The sequence below is a fragment of the Pomacea canaliculata genome, linkage group LG5 (genome assembly GCF_003073045.1).
Source record: "Pomacea canaliculata isolate SZHN2017 linkage group LG5, ASM307304v1, whole genome shotgun sequence".
Lineage (NCBI taxonomy): Eukaryota > Metazoa > Mollusca > Gastropoda > Architaenioglossa > Ampullariidae > Pomacea > Pomacea canaliculata.
This window is the reverse complement of record NC_037594.1, coordinates 15,921,814-15,942,455: the sequence shown is the minus strand read 5'-3', so window position 1 is coordinate 15,942,455 and position 20,642 is coordinate 15,921,814. Positions and strand designations below refer to the sequence as shown.

The window sequence follows — 20,642 nt, the reverse complement described above, 5'->3', positions numbered from 1 at the left end:
TTCCCCAGCTCCCTACGCACATGCGCCACAATATATTCGTGGGCTTTTCAGCGCACTATTTTCAAGCTCGTTGAGTCATAGATGAAAATACAAACTGTAAGTTTTTTTTAAAAAACGGCGATGGAGCGTAGTAGCTACAGAGAGGTTACAACATCCGAAAAAAGCTTCCAGGTTGATCGGTGCGTAAGTGAATCATGCTCATCACTTAATTATAGATGTTATATATATTTTAAATTAACATCCTGAAGCTGGAGCTTTGACCTGTCATTAACTTGTTCAGTTGTGTCGCTCATGAGTATACATATACTGTATATAAAAGATACGATCGAACTTAAATTTGTGCAAATGCTGTCGACATGCTTGTAATATCTTCACAATGCACCACTCAGTCTTTGTATATATGCTTTATTCATACGCTCTTTTAGTCGACTGCTCCCAAGCCCGTCTGCTCTTTTGTCCCCCCTTTTTTGTTTCTAGCAACAATGCATGTATGCATCCCTGACGAGATTACTTTAGACTACAATAGGGTCAAATACCTAACCCTCAAACACCGTCTAAGTAGGTCACTCTTACATACGTCAATGCTCAAGGTGCCTGATTCCATCAAAGACCGTAGATTGACTATTTTTAATTACACCGAACTGAGGTGGGTTAAGCGGAGCTGATTAGATTGACCAGAGGGGTGTGGATGTGTGAAGTTGTGTCGTTAATAGTTTTTACGAGCCGGGTGATTGAAATTAGGCTTGGCAGGTATAAAACGCAGGGTGTCGCACACGACCTCCAGAAACAGGTTCCTCTTGCTAATCTGTGGCTTGTGTGGTGAAAGAGAGGGCTGATTTATCCTGCCATACATATCTACTGAATCCGTAGGATATACTGTTTGGGAAGTGGCATTCATTGATGGGGGGATGCCCTATAAATGAAATTTATCATTAATATTTCCCCCGGATGCAATGGCTATTTGTCTAATTTATATGTTATGACTACAAATTTTACTTTTACCATGTGAACGCCTTCTTTCAGCTTGGAGTAAACAGTCTGCTAAATGCATAAGTACATTTGCAATATTGTCACCTGGTGACATCATCTTTTGGATAACAGATCTAAACCATTTCAATCTGTTATATAGACCTGTTCAAAAGCAACATCATGCTCTGGGCATCGATTGTCCTTTTAGTCGCTATGCTTTTCATTTAATTCACTCATTTAATGTCTCTTGTGTTATCTTTTGTAAAATAAAAACTTGAGTCTAAAACCCTGAACAGTTTTAAGATGATCTGAACTGGTTGAGTTTTATGGGCTGGAAACTGAAAAACAGCTTCTGGATGATACACTGAGCTTGGAATCCTTAATTTATGCCTTTCGAGGAAGATACTGTTTGAGGACATTATAGCATTATGTAAGTTTATATTTCATTAAAAAAACCCCCAAAACCATTGACTTTTGAAAACTCATTTATAGGACTACAGACCAAAATCAAACCTTGCCAGCAAGAGGTGGGAAAAGTCAGTGTGATACTCTGATGGATTCTAAAGCATTCAATCTGCTGTTGGCTGAAGATATTTTGGATACATTCAACAGAGAGTTAGAAGACATCAAGCATAAAATACTAAAAACTGCAGGTAGTATACTTGGAAAAATCATTTTGAAATTATTTGCAAAATTGGAATTTCCCTCACACTACTAGAGTACAATTGATAAACCTTTTTTATTGGATAAAACGATTGATTTATATGAAACTTCTTTTGCAGTGCGATGTAGCATTCTGGAAGTGGATTTAGCCACTCAGTTCAATCCTTATTACAATGAAGTACTCAGAAATGCTCAGGAGGCTTGTAAGCACTGCAACACTGTGATACAGTCACAGAAAACAACTACTCAAGAGGCCACAATAAAACAAAGATACTTTTCCAGCGAGAAGATTAACGTATCTGGAGACACTGCTTTTTCCTGCACAAAGGTTGGTGATACCACTGATGAACAGATGACAGGCATTGAAACCAACAGTGCATCCGCTGAGACTGCATGAAGACAATAACAAGTGTGTGTTTTTTCCTACCATTTGAGCTTTATCACATCCTGCTGAAAAGGATTTCATTTACACGTTATGAAAGATGAAGATTTGTGTTACGAACATATTTTCCTGATTCAGGTGTGGTTTTTGTTTATGTTTATTTTGTGTCTTAATGTTATGTTATTTTATCCTTGCATTTTTTTTAAGTAAAAGAAGTTCAAGCAGGTTTCATAAGCTGTTCTTATTTAGTAAATCCAAACTACACATTTTTAACTATACAAACTGATGCCATAATCAGTGTGCACAATAAACTTCTAGTCCATCATACTAGGCTTTTGTGGTTTTTTTGGTGCATCATCAGAGTACTCTTCAGATAAATGCAAAAAAAAGTGCACTAAAGGATATCCAAATGCATGTGCAAACTTCATTATCACATGCTGAAATAGCTATTTTCTGTATAATACCAGCTGTAAATGGGTGTTCACACATGTTATGTTTCTAAACATACAAATCAAGTAAGAATCTGGATATGTGTATAAAACAATTTTGCGCTGATTGCCAATGAAATAAGACACAAAAACAATTTGTCTAGTGGTTTGGGACTAGTCTTCTGCTTCTGCAGTTTTCAGAAACTAAACCTTAAATCATTTGAAAACTATTATATTAGTTTTATCTACAAGTTTATTTGGTCAGTTTCATTGCTCTTCTTGCATACAAATGGCATCTTAACATTACTTCATTCCACAAAACAGATGACACTAATTTGTAAACATTAACATGAATACCTAATACTTTGAGCTACGGAAAAAAATATTTTTTACCATATCATTTCAGCAACTTAAAAATTTACTTTATGCAAGCAAATCTTTTAAGGAAGACCCTGAAACAATGTTGTATATTTTTAAACATAAAAATTAAATATAAAAATAATGCAATCATATGCACAGGTACAGTATCTTTAGGCTTTGATCTGGCTTTGACCCCTGTGCTGGTTTGCATGCGAGGTCCTGCAAATAAGTCTGAAGTTGCCAATCTCAAGTACTTTGACTTTGCTAAGTTTGATCTCAATAGCCAACTTGCTAGTTGAGACCAGCAGCTTACGCATTCTGAAGATTTTACATGCCAAAGGCAGTTTTTTTAAAACTTGCTTCTGGAAAATGTGGGCTTAATGTGAAGTCCAGTTTAGGACCTTACAAGTATGGGACCAAGGCAACTCACTGGTTTGACCTGAGACCTCACATACAAACCAGCCCTGGTATCCATCCGAACAGATAACTTAAAACATTGAAAACAATCATATTAATACACTTGGCAGTTTTAATAGTGAATCCAAGATTATGAGAGTACAGAACTTCGGATAAAAAAAATAATGCCCCCAAACCCAGTGAAAGATGAAGCGTCCAAGCTTTGTATACTTGCATACTCATCAATACCATAAAACAAATTTCATTAAAAATAAATGGTGAAAATTTCTTTCCTCAGCCATTTAAAGTTTCACCTTGCAAAGTTACCACTTTTGATGCAAAGAACTAGTAGCTGGCATGTTCAACAAAGGCAACAACAGAAGAAATCTTGGGGAAGAAATTATAGGAAGTGAGAAGGGTGTTGGAGAATTTGGTCCCCTATTCATCCTTTCTGAGAAAAATGATGATGGGTTACAAGTTACATAGACACATGATACCATGAACAACAATTATATCACAGCAGAAAATTTGTGTCAGTATGCGTTGTAGTACTATGGCTTATTTGCACTGAACACGATGGGTGCTTTTTGTGAAACCATTATTTTATATTGTGAAAGAAAGCAAGTGACATTTTAACTTATGTAACTTTTCTTTTCATGAATACACTCTCAAAAGGAGTTTAGGCTTTAACTTATTAATGCTGAAATACAAAATTGGTAAATAAGACAAAAAACGGATCAATAATTAGAAAACACTCTACACTTCTGTGTTATATAATTACAGACATCTGCTGACATTTATACTTGGAATGATACTAATTTTTAAGGTTGCAGTAGAACGAATCAGCTCGTTTCTTTGATCTTTTCTGGCTTTACAAAATCAGATCTTTGAGTATGCTTGCCTTTTCTGCTTTGCAACAGCCTCTCTATGATTATCTAAATAAAAAAAAAAATAAAACAATCACCAGTTTGGAATTATATGCAACCCATACGTTGTAGTTACAAAAATACAATGACTCACAAGTCAAAGAAGACAGTCAAAATAATCAGAACTCATGACTTACGTCAGACGTACGTTACGGACTGACTAAAACATGTACTTATTCTTCTTTCTTTAGTACCGCTTGTAGCATTCTTGTTTTCTGAAGGAAGTAATATGTAATCTTCAAAATCAAAGCAGAGACATAAATATGAGATCTATGGCTTTCAAAGTCAAACTGGACTATTTGGATCACTACTCCCACTTGATATGGTTCGACTTCGGACGTTTGTTCTGCGTGATGAAAAATCCCGTAGTATATTGTGCTCCAGGATTTTCTGTGTGGTTGGTCTTAATTTGGGGTCATCTGACATTAAGCTCTGCACTAAGGTGCTCTGAAAGGACATAACATATATATATATAAGATCAAGACAGAAAATTGTCCACCCATAAAGCTAGTGTAAGATACCTAATAAATGTTAAAAACCTAATCTACTTTGTCAACTAAGCTTATTTTTCTTTCACTTGTAGTGAACTGTGGTAGGTCTCCTATTGTTTCGTGTAGGAATGGTGTCTTGTGTCTGATGTCTTGTATGTGTCATTTGTTCCACGTCACTTGGACCAAATCTCTTCATCCTCATCGTCATCTGAAGGGGGCTCGTTGAGCGTTGTGTTGTGTGTTATACGTCGTAAGTATGCAAGGCAAGTGTATGTTTGTCTTATTACACACTTTTATTTTCAGGAAAATGAAGTTAGGTCTAACAACCAACTCCCCCTGCCCCTCTTTGCCCCAGCTTTCCCCCTTATTTACCACCCTCATTTTCACTACATTATGATGCTCAGGTCTAACAAGGATAGACCTAATTACAAAATTCATGACGTTTTCAAATTATCATGTGTAAACTGACAGTTTCAACCTGAGGATATTCTAATAATTAACACAGCTAATAGCTTATGGTTACCTCAACAGGCAGCTCTCTGCAAAATCTTTCTGGGAATTTACCCTTTCGAGCGTTTTGCAATGTAGTGATCCGTTCCATGCCTGTAGAAAATGGCATGAGAAGCTCCAAAAGAATAACACCAAGTGAGAAAACATCCACCATCTGGTCATATGACTTCTTTTGTACCTTTGTTTAAAAAAAACAAACAAACCATGAATGGATACACACAATGATGCAAACAGTTTTTCACATGTATAAACACGCACATACTATCTATTAAAAAGGAAACACATGAAGATACAGAAACATTATGTTGCAGGCTGTTTTAAATTCCCTTTAAATAATAATTTGTAAAGCAAGTTTTTAATGTGGATGCAAGCCCAATGTGCTGTACACAAGAGGCAACAAATGAATCAACTGTCACCCAAACAAGACATGAAAATGTCAGCAAACAGATGACACCATGAAAAAAATATATGAACTAAGTGCATGAATGAAGAATTGTGGCTCGAGCAGAATGGTACTCTTGATTTTACCACACATTTCTTAAAGAGATAGGTTTTGAAGTCCAGTCTGAAGGTTTCAGAACTTAGACACAGCTCATATAGAAAGGGGCTGAGAATTCCAAACTGTGGTCTGAGAAGAGAAAGGAGCATCTGCTGAATTTTTCCTGTATGTGCATCATGCAGAAAGAAAGGCAACTAAAGCAGATTGATGGGGGTGGTAAGGCATCAGTAGCTCAAATGGACATGTTGGGGTTATGTCATGAAGACAGTGTGGTGATCCTCTATTGATTGTGATCTTGGACTGGCAGCTAATGAAGCTTGAGGAGGGATGCAGCATGGTCTGCTTTTTGTCTATGGAAGACTATATGATGAATATTATTCTGAGCCTTCTGACCTTTGTCATTGGTTGTCGTCGGTGATTAGGGGGATCACCCCAGAAGAACACAAAAGCAGATGGCAGAAACAGATAAGAAGGGTCGGACATGAGTGATCCAACAGAGTTCAAGGAAGATTGATTTGGAGCGCCTCAGGAAAATAGAGATTTTGGGGTGTCGTGGTCAAATTTGAGATAACATTGTATTTGCATACTTTGAAATATAATAAAACAGATTCGGATCAGGTACATGATGAAATTTTCAATAAATTAGGTTATGCAGTGATGAAAAATGTCAACCTCTTATTAATACCGTGATGATGAACAACAGACTATTAAAACAAATAAGTGAGTTTGCATGGAATGTAACTAAAACAGTGCTTAATCTAATGCATGCAAGCAGATCATAAGGCATTTTTTGAAACAGAGACATAAAAAAAAAGGAAAAGAACCACACAAAAAATATGCTAATGATTTCCGAGCAAGAAAGATGTTGGGGTGAAATTTATAGTCCTGGCATACTAGGACAGACTTAAAATATATAGTAGGATGTCAAGTGTAGCATATACACACTGAAATATATTTTTCAAAAATGATCTGATGCAAGATATATTCATTTTAAATCTTTAAACTTGAATTTTTCCGATTTACGTTTTCAGTGCAAGGGCTTACAAGCAAAACAATATATCTGAAGATAGGCTTGTACTCAGCATTAAAATTTTGCAGTTTTCTTTAGAAATACAAAAGCTATATGATGATGTATAGGGATTATGATATAAACACTGCTTTTGATGAAATGAACACTTAAAAACTCTAACTGCCACATTAACATTGAGTGGGAGGGTACCATGTTTGATTTCTATATCTCCTAGAAATCTTAAGATATTAAAATGCTAGTCCATCATCATTTATACTCTTGCCTCTAGTTTACAAAAAAACCCAAAAGATTTTGTATATGACTTATGGTATTGTGCACATTTTTAACAAAAAAATACATGTATGTTTTGAAACAAAAATGTTGATCAGTCACAATTTTCTTTCTAGGTATTCAAAAGCAGTTTCAAAGTGCTATTTATATATTATTTTGTTACTCTACATTAAAAAACCCTTAAAGGTATAAAAAATATTGCTTTTAATTTTTGAAGTATAACCTAACCTTTGTGTACTGATGTTATTATCATAAGATGATGCGTCAATAACAAGATTCCAGACAGTTTGCAAGAGAGGGATGAAAAGAGAGAGCAGAGGAAGGCACACATTTCAGTTTATTTACAGAGCTATTGGAAAAAAACCTCAGTTATGTTGACATTCATTTTTAGTTTGGTGATGGACATCCAGGCTTTCGCAGAGTTTATTGTGTGCTGTGTGGTGGTGTAGACCTACTGGAGCTAGTAAACATCACCAAATACTAGCAACTGTCATCAGCATACATGAGATGCAGCAGGCCCAAGTGGTGGATGGTGGAACCAAGTGAATAAACACTGTGAATAAAAGAGGCCCAAGAACTGAGCCTTGGGGCACCCCTAACTTCAAAAGAGCAGGTGAAAGTAATGCCTACAGCTACCACAGAAAGAGTGCAATAAGACAGACCAGAACCTGTTCAAAACTGCCAGAGAGACTGAAAGTAACATGAAGGTGGTGAAGATGGATGTCATGGGTGGGTATATCAAATGCAGCCAACAGAGCCTGCACTCACAGTAAGGAGCTGAAATCCACATGGAAAGCAGAGAGGAAGTCATTTACCACTCATGGCAATGCTATCTCAGTTGACTGATTTTCATGGTAGGCTGACTGAAATGTTTTGGGAACTGGGCCTGCACAAGTACTCAAGACAGAAAAGTGAGATAGTAGACAGGGCAATAGTTGTGAGATTATTAGGGTTCAGGCTGGGCTTTTAAGAAGTCGGATGATGATAGCATGCTTAAACAATGGGGTACAGCACCTGTCAATAGGGAGTGATTGACACTGCGAGTGATAGCTTGAATCATGAATTCAAGGCATTCCTGCAACGAGTTGTCAGAAATGGGGGAAGAAAACAGGATTTTTTTGGAAAGTTTATGACGACCTGAATAAACTAAGCTGTATGAGACCTGAAGATGTTTCTTTGTGCTCATGGTCTTCTTTTAGTACTGATAGATGTGACCCCCCCCCACATTAAATTAAATGTGTATATTATTCTAAATACCTGCTCTGGGCTCATATAAAGCTGCGTGCCAACATCTGCTGTGTGTTTTGTTGATGTGGTGAAAGTGCTACTGGGGTTATTCTCTTCTACATTTTCAGCCAAAGCAGTTACAAGGCCAAAGTCTCCTACTTTGACAGTCCCATCCATTGCAAAGAAAATGTTCGGATGGCTGTAACAAACCATTTTTATTAAAATCATAAAATATGTGATCATATGTTAAAGCTTTTAAAATACTTGATATTTTAAAAACTGCTAAGCTTCAAAAATATTGCAACCCAATGCAAGACTTCAAAGTACAGAGCTAATGAAAACAATGGAGTGATGCCTACTTACTTTCAAGTTGAAGTGATAGTTTTAGTTTATAGTAATAGTTTTAGTTTATTCCTTGTTACTCCTTGAGGAGCATAGGCTGCAGTGATAGTAATAACTCAATGCAATCAAAATTACAGGATTTACAATTTATGTGGTAATGATAATCTTTGTAATTTGAAATATTTCAAAGTCCTTTTACTTTAAAAAACAAGTGATTATACCAAAGTGGTGTGACAATATATATTTACCTTTAAGTCTCTGTGAATCAAGCCACTTCTGTGAACATAATCCACTGCACAGACAATCTGGTCAAAAATATTCAACACTATGCCACGATCTCGGTTGAGAGTGTTAGACATCAACCAGTCTTTTAGAGTTTCCTGCTGACACAACTGCATCTGAATGTACAGAAACAGTCGTGGGAGAGGAACATGGCTCTTACTTGATGCTGGCAAGCTACAAGAGTTTAATGGCACAGGCTCACTGGAAGTCTTGGAAGACAAGCTAAAATCAACAGGATTGCTCTTTCTAGTGGCTTCTTTTACATCACTGGAAAGATTCACACCACTTCTACTGTCTGCAAAAATAACAGACTCTGAGTCTTCCGTAAGCTCTGTGTGATCTTCACCTCGGCAACCAGAGTCTTCGATACTAGATGAAGTTAGTTCACCACTGACAGATTGTGCACAGCAGCCAAGATTATCCTTAATCTCTTTGTAACGACTGAAAGGCAAATATCCTTTCGAAGCAGTTAAAGCACCATTGCTAGCACCACCATCTTTGCCATTCCACTTGGAAAGATGTGGAAAGGAATCTCTTTTCTCCTTCAAGTTAAAGTTTGGATGATCTTCTGTGCTGATGCTAAAAGAACCACTCTCATCTGTGAAAGATTCAGCATTGGAATGCACTGAGAATTCTCCACTTCCACTTTTTTGGAATGTTACACTGAAGTCAGAATCTCCCACACCAAATGATGACATATCTGTGAAGGCAGAAGCTTGTTGGGCACACTTTTTTAGTGCTATGGGTGCTTGAACTATAGTCCATGAGCTGGATGGTATCGCTGCTGTGCCAGTAGGAACCATGGACCTGTCTAATGTTGGAGTGAAACAACTGCTACTCCTACATTAAAAAAAAGATAAGATGGTTTACTTCATTCACAGCTATAAATCATTCACAAACTTTTGGGAATAACAAACAGCACATACAGATGAAAGCTTTGTATGGCTTTTTATTTTTAAAACAAGCCAAAGTATGCATACCCAGTGTTTAGCTCTTTGTCCTTCTCCTCCTGCCAGCCTGGTGGTGGGGATTCAACCCAGGCATGGAAAAAACGCACAATGCCCACATGCTCCAGCTTAGCCAGTGCCTTCACCTCCCTCAATACCTTGTCCTTTGCTCCTTCACTACAAATAAATAATTTTGCTGAGATAATTTTGTCAGGCAAGAAAACTGTGTAACTTTTAATAGGCTTGTACAAAGGACCAGCCCACAGTACACTGGCATCACCAGCTGGTTGGCTAATGCCCAGCAGTCAGATAAACTTATTACACTTGAAACAATTTTAGTGTCTACTGGATGTTAACTGTTGGTGTTAAGAAATATACTGTGCACCTGGCCCCTTAACAAACCATCAGAAAGATTAGCAAGACCTGATTGATAATGAATTTGGGTGCCTAGTGAGAAAGCCAGAAAAAAAAAAGAAAATGGAAATGAAATTATCTGTGCAAAATGATGCATAATGAGGATCTGCAGATATTTATGCAGGCTGCTGGACAAAAGAGGTTTCTCTTTAACATGTAAACCAAAGATCTTTCGCTTTGTAATGTTGATTGTGGCTTACCTTTTAGGCAAGGAAATTCTCTTGACTGCATACTGCTGATCATCCACTTTGTTTTTTGCCTTGAACACAATTCCAAATCCACCTTTGCCCAGACATTCCAGACACTCAAAGTCTGTAGCAAATCTAAGGCAAGGGAGAAAACATCAAAAAACTTAAGAATTATGCTGGACTGGGTTAATAGTAATGCCTTGCTACAGAACACCTGACACTGTGAGACATTGTCTGATCACTTTTTTCAAATTTAATTTCATATCAGTGTATCATCAGCCTCTAGGCATAATGTTTATTTTGCATGATTTTCTTTGATCCTCTTTCTCATTTCTAGATTTGTGTTAGCTGCTAATTTTTAGGCGACTAAACAGGTTATCTTTTCAACTAAAAGCATGACACAAGTATTTTTGCCAATACCGCTAGCATGACATCTACACATCTCTAAAATATTATAAACATTATTTCATTAAAATACTGTTGTTTACCTTGACTGGTAGTCAGCAGGTGGCTGAACAACAGCAAGAGTAGGCTTGCTGTCTTCAGACACCAGAGACCCACTGCTGGTCTTTTCCTGCAAATAAGCATGGGTCACCATTGTCATATCATTGCAAGTAATATGATGTGATCCCTCACCCGACAATGCTTAACAAGAATAAAAGCAATGAATCAGACCTCTGATAAAACTGAAGACATTTTATGTCATGCTGCAACAGATATACATACCTCAGCAGTCGCTGACTTTAATGGGTGATGGACACAGCGGGTGAGAATTATGTGCACAAAGACAGAGGTCAGCAGACTGATGACCACCACTTCTTTCCTGTCAGAAAATCAATAGCATGACTTAAAAGGATGTAACAATATCCTATTTTTCAACACAGTAAATAACAGAAATGTTTGGTTGTTATTTGAATAGAAACTGGATCTTATAGCTTGTGTGGTTATTTTCTTTTGAAATTTACAGTTGTGGAACTCTCTAAGAATTCTGACCAAATGATTAAATAAAAAAGGGTGCCTACCACCAGATCCAGAATGAAGCCATGTTGATTAAGCTCTCTTCTTCAGGTTTGACACCAAGCTGCCAATTTGGATCTAGGCACTCTTTTGCATCATGATAGTTTGGGTACAGGTAGAACCCATTGTCTAAGAAATGACAACCAAGGCGCTACAATAATTAACTCCCATCCATGGCAGTAGAAACATTTTCAAGTTGTAATGACAGTTTCAAATTTAAGAATTTGTTACTTAACAATGAAAGATGAAATTCTTTTCTTTTTTTTTGTATGGCCTGGGTGTGGAGAACGGTTCTTTAAAAAAGCTCATAGTGCCTGCCAGTTCTTGCCCATTCCTATTTCTTTCTTATTCTTTTCTCTGCACCTTCAAAACAAATTCTAGTAAAATAAAACTGCACTACTTTAACATGCCACGAATTACATCTAGATACATTCCACATTTCTTATGGCCAGTCTTAAAGGCTAATTCTAGCCTACCATGACTGTTCACAAAGTAGTGCTATTTTTTCAGAATCTTTTATCCATGCTCAACAAAAGGATTGGGAGATAAAAACAGCTCTTACCAAAAGGATAGTGTTCACTCCATATGGTTAAGGATGTTCCATGCTCTGCATCTTCTTCTGTTAGATCAAAACCATTTGTATAATCCAGCAAAGGAGTATCTGGTGGCTGGTTTCCTCCAAGAGTTGGTGTCCGGAAGCCTGCTACAAAGTGCACCCGGCCTCTCAAAAAGAAGTGTTGGGATTTTTCATTACCTCTGCTTCTTATTTTTGCTGCCTAATGGCTGTTGGTAGCCATGAGTGAATGATGGGATCGTTATGTGCTCTCTGGGTGTTTGTATTACTTTCTTACTTCAGAGGTAATTCTAGGATTTCAATGGCAAAAATGGGGCACCTCGAAACAAACACAATTTTACTGCTTTTCTGACACATATTAGGTAAACAACAAAATATTAATAACAAGAAACTGAAGATTAATAACATAAATAGTTTTTTTTCTTTTATATCAATTTCATCATCATTAGTGTGATCAGAGCATCCTAAATTTGCAAACCAATCTCTAAATCTGATCTCTACTGTGTCCCCATCACCGTTCTTGTTATTTACCAGTTTCTTCTTCTGTTTTAAGCTGATGAAATGTTTTCATATCCCTGCTTTTTCTGAAATTCAATTTAACTTTAATATTTTGAGACTGGCAGGTTGGCTCTCTAATAATTACAATATACAGTCAGATTACTTTTGTTGTGATTAAATTATGGCCGATTGTTTTGGAGAAGAAATTACTTTACAAATATAAAAAAGTTCACCCAAAAAAGATTATATATTATAAAAGCTATGAAGAAATCATCCACTAAACATTGAAGGAATAAAATTTGCTATGCATAACTGTGAGTAAAGTTCATAATACATTATTTTTAAGCGTCATACTGCCGGTGTAAATTCCGAAAAGGCTATGAGGACAAATAAATTAAAACTGAAAAATAGTTTACCCTGCTGAAATCTTTCTGAAGAATTTCTGATCCCAAAACAGTGCCTGTTTTTAGAAGTCAGAACATGTCCCTGTAGTGTGCTCGTTCAGTAATTAACACAACCAAGACTTGTAAACGTGTTATTCTTATTATGTTTTAGGTAAACTTTATATCCCCTGCTGTCGTCCTCATTCATGAGCCAAAGCAATTTCTTCAGCCATTCATACTGAAAGGTTCTCTGGACATGTGGTTTTTTACTTGAGATCTCGGTCTCCATTTGATTTCTCCATCTTCCGATTTGTTGTGCACGTTCAGTTTCAACAATATCTGCGGCACACTCTGACAAGTTTCTGCTTCTTCCAGTCCTTGTCTATTTCTGGTTTCTGGGGTATCTTCTGCTTTTCTGGTCATGAACAAAAAGTCAAACAGAGCTGACAATCCCTTTTGCTTCATTTTCGACTTGCTTGCTTCTGATACCCTTGGAACAATCCCTTTTCAAATTGTTTTGCTGTGCGCATGTCAGCAATTACTTCCTGGCACGAAATTTGGAGCTGATGGATAACAACTGGTCGGTTTGAAAACTGTCCAATCACTAGAATTGGCTCTAGATGGTTGGTTTCAAACTAGTATGAAGAATGACAAAAAGTATTTTTGAAGTGCCGCATCCTGAGTTCAAATGTGTGCTACGGTATTTTTGCAGGCGAATGAATGGTCGCGCTGACTTTCAAACTAAGTTTGCAGGAATCCTGCAAGGTCACAGACTAGAATTACCTCTGTTATCTGTGTTAAGATATGGTTTGTATTACCTGCTTACCTGTGTTAAGATATGGTTTCCAGGTAACACGAGGCAGATGCACCATGGAGCCAGGTTCCTCCCTCTTTTGTGGTCTTTGATACAGCTGCAGTCTCTCAGACAGCCCCATTTCATACACATCTGATGGCTGCACATACAGCTGGTTCTGATGTTTGCCTATGAATAGAATTAGAAACTGCTGATTGTAAGATATTTAAAGATAAATACTGTTTAACTCAATGTAAATTTATTCAAATTACTCAACTGATATGCAATACAACAGCATAGTGAAACAGTAAATTTTTGTTCCCAAGAATGTGATGAACTTGACAAAGTACTGGTGTTATGTCAATATGTTTGTGCTTCAGAAGCTTCAGCAGCATAATAGTTCTGTTTTAGATTTACGATACTCTCAATGACCATAAAATAACTGCCTAAGCTCAATTTTGCTTTGGTTTTACTATTTGAGTAAACATGTCAAGGACTAAAAATAGTCTGCAACTCTTCTATAATCTACAAAGAATGTGGAACGTCCGGCCTGCAAGCCAAATCAGGCCTGCAGAATAATACGGTCTGGCACTACCAAGGAAGTAAAACTATGGCTTGACCAAGTATGGCAGGCTAATTTTTTGCCTGATTATTTTGTATGGTCCATGAGTGATCTTATAAATATCCAAATAGCCCTAGGAGTATAAAAGATCTACTCTTGGTCGAGACAAAAATATTGCTTGGATCCAAAAATTCATCTTTCTCTCCACCTTCTCTCTCTCACATGTGTATGGGTTACCCTTTGAAAAGACATCAATGGAATTTGAAAAATACAATGTGGTCAATGTAAGTGATTCCAAAAATCTTTCAGAACATTTCTTCAGTGTTGATTGATTTTATTTGGAGTCATTAAAGTCACATGAAATTTAAAATACAGATGCTCCACAACAAAATATATGAACCCCACTACTGCATAGCCCTTTCTCTTTCTCTTTCATCTTTTCTCACTCACACCTCACTCTATTCATAAAATTAGCAACTTATACACCATCACCTGATCAGACAACTACTATCTCATATTTAATCAAAAAATGGCCTCTTAACAAGACTGTTATACAGAAGTGAAGCAATGTGAAGTTGAGCCAAATGACTGAATTTTATTAATGTTATTTATTACCTATGCACAACATCTAATTTAGCGATATTTGACAGGGAACTCACCAACATACAACAGAGGATCTGATGAGGAAGGGTCAGGATGCTGGAAGCTGGACAAAGCAGGAATATGCTTGCTATCAAAGAGACTCATAACCTCAAGATGCCCTTGATGAAGCATCCATACTTTGGCCACAGGACTGGGAAACTTGAGGAAAAAAAAAAGTTAGCAAAACACAATCACAATATTAAATAGAAATACAAATCCAAAAATGATGTTAAAGGAAAGATTTGCACAAATTATCAAATAAGATAGCATTTTAAAAATGATATTACTTAGATCTTCACTTGTCTCTTAGGGCAGATTTTTTCCCATCACAGATTAAAAAAAAAAAATCCAAGTTAAGGCAGCACAGTATTCCGCTCCTGTCATTATAAGACATCTAATAAAAATGTATGTTTATATAATAAACAACTTAACTCTCTTAATCAAATTGAAATTGTTTATTGAAATACCTTATGTTGCCAAGAAATGTGTGAGGGGTCATTAGGATTAAGACCAATGACTTTACCATCAGGAACCATAAACTTTAGGTATCTTTTCATCTGTTCCTCTTCTTCGAACTTCAGTTCTTCTTCTGTAATATTTCAAAAACTGCCCATTAATATTCAAATGAAATCATGAAACATGCTGATCTAGTGTTTCAAAGCTTATAAGTATACTCATTATACACAAAATAAGCAAGAATCTTGATTTATTATTTAAAATATATTTTGAGAAACTATAGGAAAAGATTCATTTAAGACTTAAATTCAAAAGTAAATCTTTCCAGACATTTTAGCATTAAATGACCTTTTTCTCTTACCTGAAGACTCACAGGTTGCAATAGTGATGTCACTCTCGCTGCCATCCACGTCTATCTGTGGTTTTTCTTTTTGCACTCCCCCTACAAACAACAGCTCATGCTGACCAACACTGAAGTTCCACCTGAATGATGGACACAAATGTTGGAGATAAAATGATTCTTGTGAGGTTGCTTAGTAAATGTCATTGTCTAGAAACTCTCTCTTTTCTCTCATATTTGAGTGCACCTGTAAACTATACACCCTTCTTTTTTTTCAATGACTCCCTAACTCATAGTGTTTATCCTTACTGCTAAGCTATTCATACTAGCTAGCTGTAGACAAAAATGTCTTTTCAAAAACATACTTTTCTGAGCCTGAATGAATGTCAACAGCTCTCACAGTCTGTGTATTCCGGGTAATAACTAGCAAATCCTGTCCTGCTGCATTAACTTCATTTTTCCTGACTCTGTTGCATCCTTCAGTAGAGCATGAGTAGAGAATCTGCCAAAGATAAAGAATCTATAATAAGGCAGAATTCTTAAAGTCAAAATTATTTGTATATTGTATTTTCAGAAATACATAATTTCAAACTGGCATCACAGCAACAAAATAAGCAATTAACTGAAGTATCTTTCTCCAGTGAGACAGAGAAGGGAACAGTCTGTGGATATTTCATCAATACAATGTTAAAATATTAGCAATTTTATCACTGACTATAGTACTATTAGAATATTGGTTATCTATCAAATAAAAAGAAAAGTAGTATTAACATTATCAACTATCTCATGTTTCAAACAATACCTTTCCCGTGTTTAAATCCACTCCATAACTTTGAATTTCTTTTCCCCCAACCATGACACTGTTTTCTGTGACACGAACAGATGATGACAGAAGAGATTCTGCAGTCATGGGCAGTTCTTCAATTGTCTCTCCATCATACTGGAACATGCCCCATCTAATGATGGAATAAGTCGTGTTGGCATTCCATCCCGTGTCACCTGTTAGTCAAAATGGCAAAAAAATAATGTTTAATTTTAAAAGCTAACATTTCCTGAATATGACACAAAAAAATGAAATCATCCCAAGTTCCATCCTCTACATAATAAAATGCTTTGCTTGATGGGAACTAATATAAATAAAAATTACTCAGGCCTTTAATCTCTGCAAGCTTCTCCTGTGTAAACTGAGAAAAATAGCAGATTTTTTTCTGCGATATTTTTTATATTTCCAGTAGAATAATTTTAACTTCAAAAATTTACAACACAGCAAATACCTCCATTTTACTAATGCTGGAAGACAGAAGGGGTCGCTCATCAACTTGCACAGACCACAAAAGAATTCCTTGTTTGTGCATGTCCAGTACTGACAAAGCCCCATCAAGAGTACTGATGATAAGTAAAAATCTGTGCACAAACAATCTGGATTAGTAAAAAAAATAGTCATTTCTGAGAAATCACATCACTAGTAATGAATCCTATAGTAACAATTAGGTTTAAATAAGCACACAGGGCACCACAGTTTTCCCTCCAACCTATCGTGCACATTTTTAAAAAATGAAAAAGTGTTAATAACATGCAGTTTTCCTGTTGTCCTTATCATAAGCAAATAGCTTGCTCATTATGTGGCTGCTGTTTAGGATAAAATACTTGTAAGTACTGTTTAAATGTAATGCAGTTATGGCCTAGGGTATAATCTGAAAGAAAATTTAATTTTGAGCTTTTTACAGTTTAGAGTTTTATTTGCCAAGTAAGCATGTTTGTTCAAATCCATGTTTAACTTAAATTTAAAGACTTAATCTCTTACCACACCTTCATTACTTAATTTTAGCATTTGTCAGTCTAATGGAGTGCAGCTTTTTTTTTTTTTTGGTAATGACTGGGTAAAAGCGCAGTGTAATTCCGAATCTGACCAAATACTTCCATTCTTGAGATGCACGCCAACTAACATCACCTTGTGTACAAAAAGATCAAACTCTTGATATCATGTTGACACATAGACCTAATTAATACATGACCCAGTTCTCCCATTGGCTGAAACCTTCACAAGGTAAATGTATCAATGCACAATTTTGACCTCCATGCTGCTGATCTCTTTCTGGGAATGGTGAAATTTGTAGGCACATATCATGAGAACAGAAAAAGTAATTCATTCAGATTTGGAAAAATGGTATCTTACACTAAATGACTGTTGGCAGTTAGCTGACATCTGAATAATTTGTATTTAAATAAATTTTTGCTTAATTTTGAGGTGGCCATCTTTCTCATGCATACTTAATCAGTCTCCAGATCAGTCATATGTGGCATGCACACTTTTGGATGATCCAGAAATGATTTATTAGCAAATTGTAAACAAAAGTTCTCCAGATATACCTAAGAAATAACTTGAACAAAAATCATGAATACAAGTAAAGAGGAAATATTCTCTTCAAAAGCTCCCTTTTGTGCAAAGAGAAAAAATTCCAAACAAAACTTAAAGAATGATTTGACAGGTAAATATTTTGAGAATTTTTTATTTTATTTTGAGTAAATATCTGAGAAAAATGAACCAATCAAAGTGTGATGAACAATCCTGTGCTGCTGGTTTTGTAAACAATTAAACCAAAGGTTGCAGAGTTTGCAGAATAGCTAATGACTTCCCAGTCATTAACGTGATGATTGTTAATCATTGGGTGTTAACTAAAAACCTTTAACCAAGACTGACACAAGGGTTTTTAATGCAGTTCATACAACTGTATCATACAGTCGTGTTCTGTCCTTGCATCGTAAAGCATATTGTGTAAAGATGTGACAGCCTCCCCGGGGAGTCATGTTTGTTAGCAAGAGTGTTGTTATTTGTTACTCGTGGTAGCTCAAGGATAGCATGTTATGACACGTGGTCATCCAAGATCGATTACGTCATTTGCCGTTTCCGTTCAAAATGTGAATTACACACTTACTGGTCGGAATGTCTCGGTGGGGCTGTGCAACTATGGGGAGCACTTGCCGTATGCGGTGGTGCAAAAAAGGCGTCAGGCCTAACGTCGTGGCTTGCACGGCTCCAGAGTTACTCTTGCATATGGCAGCCAGTGATGCGAGCACTTTGAACACCTTCGATAACCACTCCCGTTTCCCCATCGTGAGAATGATGTTAGCATTGGCGACTCACAGAAAAACCAAATTTGCATCAGGCACTAAACACCAAGCGCGCTCTAATCGTACGTTCTGTTTACAATCGTCAGTTCTTGTAGGCACGTTCCGATTGGTGGGAACACCGGAACTGACATAGCAGAGACGTGGTCTTCCATGTCAGCACTTCCCGTGCTAATTTTAGCGACATGCAATCGTTATGAGCCATTTCACCTAGGTGACGTCGACATTTTACTTCAGCCGTTAGCTATCGAGTTGCATCGAAATTATGAAACAAACATAATGGGAATAATATATACACAAGTATATAGGACAATGTAAATTATTCAACTCACTTACAGAATCCCATGTGTTAAAAACGCATGGAGAAAATCAAAGTAACCCTCACAACGTCTTTGATAATATACTGTACATGTACAGTGGAACCTCGGTTAGCGAACGCCTCGGATAGCGAACATTTCGGTTAACGAACAAAAATTTCGTTAAACGTTTGTCTCGGATAGCGAACAAAATTTCGGATAACGAACAGCCACGTGAACCACACGTGACCGACCAGCATGTCATCATTCGCGCTCGAGACACAGTTACGATCAGTCGTTCCTTATTTATGCGCATCCTTCTTATTTAGTGATTGTTGTGCTTTATTTTAATAAGATAATCATCAATCTTGGCTCCAAAGAAGCAATAGTAGTGAGGTAATGACAAAGAAGCGGCCAACAAATGAATTGAAAAAGGAAATGATTTCAAAGTATGAAGGTGGCATGCGTCTGTCTGATGTGTGATGTCGTATTACCGAAGAGTTTTACAAAAAAGACAGAAGGAACAGACACTGGACAAGTTTTTTCCTTTAACCTCAAAGCTACAGAAAAGGGAAGTCTCCCCCGATTTTATAATGTCACGTGTGCTCATGGAGGGGGAATCCAAGCAGTAATTCCACCCCTTCCTCCCCACACCTGCATCCAACCACGCCGTCAAAACGGAAAGTTTTCTGATGTTTAAATGCTTTCGTTAATGTTTTTATGTTTATTTAACTCCATTTATATTGTATTATAACTGTTCTCATTAAAACAAATACCCATATAGCCTGTAACTTTCAAATATTAGCAAGTCAACAGGGACTGGAACCAATTAAATTTATTTCCTTTATTTCTTATGGAAAAGGTTGTTTCGGATAACGAACATTTCGGATAACGAACACCTTTCCAGAACGGATTAAGTTCGTTAACCGAGGTTCCACTGTATATACAATTGTTTCACCCATTCACATGATTAAAATAGCATGATTATTTAAAGCACATTATAAAACATGAACAGCTCCACTGACATCGTACTGTCAGAGGCGGCGTTAGGAACCGTTAGGAACACGCGGGGCCTGGGGCCGACCATCCGCGCGGGGCCTGGGTAATGGAGTACGTGTATCAATATCCCTATTGATGTGATGCCGGAAGCTCTGATTTATATACAGTTAGATAGGCTTGATCAATTTCGCGAAATAACGAATGAATTTAGCGTTTTAATTGTTCGTAACCGTTTGTGACAGAAGCGGTTTTTTCTTAAAGCGAAATAATATGGTGATGATAACTTTATAAACTGCTTGTTATTATTGTCGGGTTTAATGTGAGGACATGGGTTCAATAATTTGCTTCATTAGAACTTAGAAGTGTTTTCTGAACGTCAATTTTTTGGTCACAACTTGTTTAACACAGCTAGCAATATGTCATAAAGATGACCTCGGGGCTAAAGCGCGGGGCCCCTTCGAGAGCGGGGCCTGGGGCGGCCTCCCCATTTGCCACCCCCTAACGCCGCCTCTGCGTACTGTTATCAACTGCAAAACGATATCACACGTACAAATATAAACAGAACTTGCATGCAGAAAATCCAGTATCTATAGCGATTAAAAATGTCCTCTTCTAATTTCTTTAATCGT

General features: G+C 36.8%; 2 protein-coding genes across 3 annotated transcripts; one reads left to right on the top strand and one right to left on the bottom strand.

Moving 5' to 3' along the window:
- The first annotated feature begins 24 nt into the window (after nt 1-24).
- Nucleotides 25-14,930, top strand: LOC112564890. 2 transcript variants are annotated; one of them, XM_025239999.1, is made up of 4 exons: nt 25-179; nt 1,462-1,622; nt 1,752-2,041; nt 14,802-14,930. In XM_025239999.1, the coding sequence occupies exons 1-3, from the start codon at nt 121-123 to the stop codon at nt 2,027-2,029; spliced, it is 498 nt and encodes a 165-aa protein (XP_025095784.1). In that variant the 5' UTR covers nt 25-120; the 3' UTR covers nt 2,030-2,041; nt 14,802-14,930. The 2 variants fall into 2 exon arrangements, with proteins under 2 accessions (XP_025095784.1, XP_025095783.1); XM_025239998.1 differs by lacking the exon at nt 14,802-14,930 and having other exon boundaries at nt 1,752-4,150.
- Nucleotides 3,314-18,836, bottom strand: LOC112564882 (eukaryotic translation initiation factor 2-alpha kinase 3-like). The gene is given in 19 exon segments (XM_025239981.1): nt 3,314-4,571; nt 5,139-5,303; nt 8,182-8,343; nt 8,345-8,350; nt 8,742-9,615; nt 9,756-9,899; nt 10,337-10,459; nt 10,813-10,898; nt 11,051-11,147; nt 11,347-11,470; nt 11,904-12,044; nt 13,623-13,778; nt 14,811-14,952; nt 15,261-15,382; nt 15,611-15,732; nt 15,955-16,091; nt 16,392-16,588; nt 16,864-16,993; nt 18,526-18,836. Coding segments are annotated over 17 exon segments (2,910 nt in total). The 5' UTR covers nt 16,539-16,588; nt 16,864-16,993; nt 18,526-18,836; the 3' UTR covers nt 3,314-4,409.
- Between the last annotated feature and the right edge of the window lie 1,806 nt (nt 18,837-20,642).